Source organism: Antrostomus carolinensis, unplaced genomic scaffold (assembly GCF_000700745.2).
Source record: "Antrostomus carolinensis isolate BGI_N321 unplaced genomic scaffold, ASM70074v2 scaffold50395, whole genome shotgun sequence".
Lineage (NCBI taxonomy): Eukaryota > Metazoa > Chordata > Aves > Caprimulgiformes > Caprimulgidae > Antrostomus > Antrostomus carolinensis.
Genome location: NW_010319526.1, coordinates 4267 through 9121, shown reverse-complemented (window position 1 = coordinate 9121; position 4855 = coordinate 4267). Strand labels below are relative to the sequence as shown.

At 41.3% G+C, this 4855-nt stretch overlaps 1 protein-coding gene across 2 annotated transcripts; it reads left to right on the top strand.

Moving 5' to 3' along the window:
* The first annotated feature begins 299 nt into the window (after positions 1–299).
* Positions 300–2927, top strand: LOC104519239 (zinc finger and BTB domain-containing protein 8A). Of its 2 annotated transcripts, XM_010169246.2 has the most exons (4): positions 406–1219; positions 1787–1801; positions 1988–2157; positions 2570–2918. In XM_010169246.2, the coding sequence occupies exons 1-4, from the start codon at positions 406–408 to the stop codon at positions 2900–2902; spliced, it is 1332 nt and encodes a 443-aa protein (XP_010167548.1). In that variant the 3' UTR covers positions 2903–2918. The 2 variants fall into 2 exon arrangements, with proteins under 2 accessions (XP_010167547.1, XP_010167548.1); XM_010169245.2 differs by lacking the exon at positions 1787–1801 and having other exon boundaries at positions 300–1345; positions 2570–2927.
* Positions 2928–4855: the final 1928 nt, after the last annotated feature.

The following is a 4855-nucleotide window of genomic DNA, read 5'->3' as shown; positions in this document are numbered from 1 at the left end:
GGCTGAGGCCGGCCGGGTCGATGCGGTAACGTCGGCGGAAGGCACGGAGACGGTTCTCGTGGCGCTGGAGAATGTCCGCAGGCTGAGCAGCTGCCAGCGAGTCGCACACATCCTGTCCCGCAGCCTTAGGCTGGAGATGAGCCTGTAGCAGACACGTCTGTGCCAAATAACGTGTACTGGCTTATTGGGCTTTTTCATCGCGCTTTTCTTCTTGGAAAAATAATATATAGTTGTGCGTATTGTAATTTAAATATATTTAGAGATTTAAATAAATGAGATTATTTGTAAAGAGGTCTGTAAAATCGGGTCTGACATCTTTGGTGGAGTTGCACGATGCTGAAGTCAAGAGAGTAATTATTATTTTTTAATTTTTTTAGAGCAACGCTTCATTTAATCTTTTCTGGCATGGAGATTTCTTCTCACCAGTTTCACCTCCTGCAGCAACTAAATGAGCAGCGCAGGCAAGATTTATTCTGCGACTGCAATATCCTGGTGGAGGGAAAGGTCTTTAAAGCACATCGCAATGTGCTGTTCGCCAGCAGCGGCTATTTCAAAATGCTCCTTTCGCAGAGCTCGAAGGAGAGCAGTCAGCCGACAACAGCGACTTTCCAGGCGTTTTCTCCTGACACATTTACAGTTATTTTAGATTTTGTGTATTCAGGGAAACTGTCTCTCACCGGTCAGAATGTCATCGAAGTCATGTCGGCTGCTAGTTATCTGCAGATGACCGATGTGATCAGTGTGTGTAAAACGTTCATTAAGTCGTCGCTGGACATCAGTGAGAAGGAGAAGGATCGTTATTTCAGTCTGTCAGACAAAGATGTCAATTCAAACGGCGTGGACCGATCCTGCTTGTACAGCTCTGGTTGGAGAGCAGAAAGCAGCCCCCCACGTTCACACTTAAGTCCAGACCAAGGGACATGTATGATGGGTGGAAACGCCTGGAGCAATTTCAGTTACTATCCAACTTCTCAAAGAAATGCCCAGCAGCAGCTGTCCAAACATGAGCAACGGCAGGATTCCATCAAGAAAGCCCGGCACCTGGGACTGCAGCAACCTTCTGACATTCCTCACTATAAATCAAGCAAACTGGAGGACAGGGCTGCTGAGCCCGCTGGCCACAGCGCTCAGTCTGAGGAGCAAGTTCAGATCGAAACAGAAGTTGAATCTCCTCACGTGGGATACCAGTACGGCCAAGGGTCTGATGTGATTCCAAGGAGTTTGGCTGTGTCACAGCAGGAGCATGAATCACCCCGTTCTTCTAGTAAATCAAAGTCTTCAAAAGCAGATGAGCAGTACGCCAGCATGCCCTCCATTCTGGGAGTCATGGGAAGCTGGGCTGAAGGTAAGAGTTGGTTTTAATGCCATAGGTGTGCAGTCATCTCTGAATCATCGTTTCTGTCTGTGAGAAAATGTGCTTTATTGAGCGGGTGTACAACTGCCAAAAAGACATCTGTGTTGTCCAGAAATGTAAGTTTGGAAAGTTTAACTCTTCTTTTTTAATCATTGTGAACGATTGAAGTACCTGGTTTGTTAAAACCAGCCTGTCAAAATACATACTCTTTAGTCTCTCTGCAGCTTCATCTTGCAAATTTGTGATCTCTCGGAATATTTTTAAGCTCGTTTTGATATGACTAACAGTCCACTCCTTTTCCTTTGTTGCACTCCTGTGTGATTTACAGGAAAATGCACGATCTTTGTGCTTGAAAAGACCGATGATAATATGTTGCCCAAGGAAGTTATAGGTGCCCCCTCCCTGGAAGTGTTCAAGGCCAGGCTGGATGAGGCTTTGAGCAACCTGGTCTAGTGGAAGGTGTCCCTGCTGCTGGCAGGGGGGTTGGAACTGGATGAGCTTTAAGGTCCCTTCCAATCCAAACCATTCTATGTTTTTTAATAACAAAGTGATTTGCAATATGGCTTTTCCTAGAGCATTACATGACTAGACATGTTATGACTTAATTTATTTAATTGCATTATTTTCTAACAGATGATCTGCCCAGGATGAGGTTCAAGTGCCCGTTCTGCACTCATGTGGTGAAAAGAAAAGCAGACCTAAAGCGTCACCTTCGCTGTCATACAGGAGAGCGCCCTTACCCTTGTGAGGCATGTGGGAAAAGATTTAGCAGGCTAGATCACCTAAGTAGCCATTTTCGAACAGTATGTATTTTTAGTAACTAACTGTATGATTTGTTTAATGTGTAAATCTGTCTTGGTATAATTAAACACAGTACAAGTGTATCTGGCTGATATATTGACTGCCATAAAGAAGAGGTAATAGAAAATTAATCTGGTTTTGTTGAAGTCAATTTGAAGCATAATTTGTATGAAAAGGGATGAATTTCTTCGTTAATTGATGGCTGGCCAAGGTGCTGCTCTGTGCAAGTCCTGTAATAGAGCTTAAGTGGGCAATTACAGCACCTGTGATTGTTTCATTGGTAATGTTTGATGCCTGTCTCTGGAAATGAGTTAACACCACCATTTGATACTACTCCAGCCCTATTTTTTGTCATCTTAAAACCCACTTCTTTTGTGGAAGTGTTACCAAATGTATTCATTTTGATTTTCCCAGATTCATCAGGCTTGTAAGCCTATCTGCAGGAAGTGTAAACGCCACGTGACTGAGCTAACAGGACAAGTGGTCCAAGAGGGGACAAGACGTTACAGACTGTGTAATGAGTGTTTGGCTGAAGCTGGCATAGACAGTATTCGCATTGACTTGGAGGCTGAAGCACCCCTTGAATTTCCACAAGACGGGGATAAGGATTCCAGGTGGCACTATGGGGAAGACAACAGATCTGATGTGGAGATTGTGGAGGATGGATCAACCGACTTGGTCATTCAGCAAGTTGATGACAGTGAGGATGAAGCAGATGAAAAGGAAGTAAAACCAAATATTAGGTAGTTGCAAGACAAGAATTGGGAATTCCACGTAAGAGGGAGAATGTACTGTCTTGACCATAATCCCTCCACCAGCCTGTTGTTACTGTACAGAGACACATTGGTTTCTCTTGGACAGGTCCAGACTTGCATGTGTGTATCGACACGCCATGGAGTCCATTCTGAGTTTTGTTATCAGAATACCCGTACTTTGCTTCAACGTCTTTCAAGGGAGTGAGGTCTAAATACACAGCACTGTAAATTGCCCACTTCTTAAACTTGTAGAGATGTGGGTTTTATATGTAATATCATCTGGTGATAAACAAAGTATAAATACCCCACACACCAGAATATAAAAAAACCCCTCTCTTAAGTATTGAGAAATGAAGATAATCTCCCACAAAATTTCATGAAGCCTTCATATTGTGATAAGGAAAAAAGGCAGCTAATTAAGAAAAAGCATATTAATATGTTTAGTACACTCGTCTGGAAAAGCACTTTCTTGTAAAATTTATTAGAATAAGGAGAATCTTTAGCAGATCATTCATTTAAGACCTGTTTCTTTACAAGAAACTAAACACGTGAATGCTAGTCCTAGTCAACACATCAGAGAAAATTATTACAAATACAGATCATTAATTGATGCCAGTAGATGTTTTATTTGTTTTGAGAATTGGGAATTCAGACTGGGCTAATATTTTAATAAGCACTATTAAAATAGAGTTGTTGTTTGTTGGTTTTTTTTTTTAAAAACCTCTCAAAAGTGCCAGCCTAAGGTGACTGGCAGCCCTGCATTCACAGCATCACCAGTGTCAGTGTCTCCATGCCAATGTGAAGGAATCAATCTTTACAAGGTTACTTTAGCTGTTTTTTTTTTCTCTTTGTCCCCCCGTTTTATTTGCCAGTACCAGTGGCAGAATGATTTGTACAGTATATATACTATATCGTTAGAAATGGAACTGATGAGATTTTTCCATCTGAAACCATTGACTGCTCTTGTTTGTATTGACCTGTAATCAATTTAAACAGATGAGTTTTAAGATGGAGTCGTTATCAATTTCTGTATTCCCAAAGTCATTCGGTCACCAAGAGAACATACTTCAACCTTTTTCAGTCTGTACTATATGCCAGTTTGAACAAGATGTACTGGAAGTTCTAGACATCATATATTTGTGTAATTTTACCTACAAGAGATGAGATGACTAAGGGTGAAGAAAGTTTATTTCTATTACAAAATAAGCCGCTTTGTTTTGTTACTTGGTGAGTTTATCTTAACCAGCACTGTCAGCAGGAGAGAAGCAGAAGTATGCTCCTGGGGTGCTTTTACTCTTCATTTTCTTGGACAGACATAAGTATTATTGCAGTCTTCATCCTGTGATCACTGAACTCAATGGGTATAGGCTTAGAAAACTTCTTATTTTTTTCTTTTTTACAACTTTGTAAGCATGTTTGGCTGAAACCCGGGATTAATTACACAACAATCCCATATATAGACTATATAATCTCTTTCCCAGGGACAGCTAAAAAGTCACTATTTTATTTTTATTTGTGTAAAAAAATTATATAGCCGTATTAGTATCATCATTAGCAGAGAGTGCAGCGTTTTCATTCCAGGCTGCAGTCAGCCAGCCTACAGGTCTCTTGAATGACAGCTCAAGTGCTTCCTACTAAGTTCACAGCGTAGGGATTACGCGCCCTTCCCCTCAAAGGTGCAGGGCTGTCAAGCAGCAGCCTGCTCGTACATTCTGAGGAGATGAGAAGTGGTATTTTATTGCTTCTACAAAAATTATCATCCATTGGTTTAGACTTGGGGAAGGGGAGGGTGGAAGGTGGGAACTTAAAAATCTTTCTGATGACCCATATGAAAATATCTTTTCCAAACAAAGATTTACACTTGCCTTGATTTTTATGTTACACTTTGGTCCACAAAATGGACTTGATGTGAAAACAGCTGGTTAATTTCTTGGAGTTTATTACT

Excerpts from the sequence above, each read along its gene's own strand:
- LOC104519239 (XM_010169245.2), top strand. The coding sequence starts at position 406 with ATGGAGATTTCTTCTCACCAGTTTCACCTCCTGCAGCAACTAAATGAG. Across the intron at positions 1,346-1,987 it reads CATGGGAAGCTGGGCTGAAG|ATGATCTGCCCAGGATGAGG; the intron begins GTAAGAGTTGGT and ends ATTTTCTAACAG. Across the intron at positions 2,158-2,569 it reads TAAGTAGCCATTTTCGAACA|ATTCATCAGGCTTGTAAGCC; the intron begins GTATGTATTTTT and ends TGATTTTCCCAG.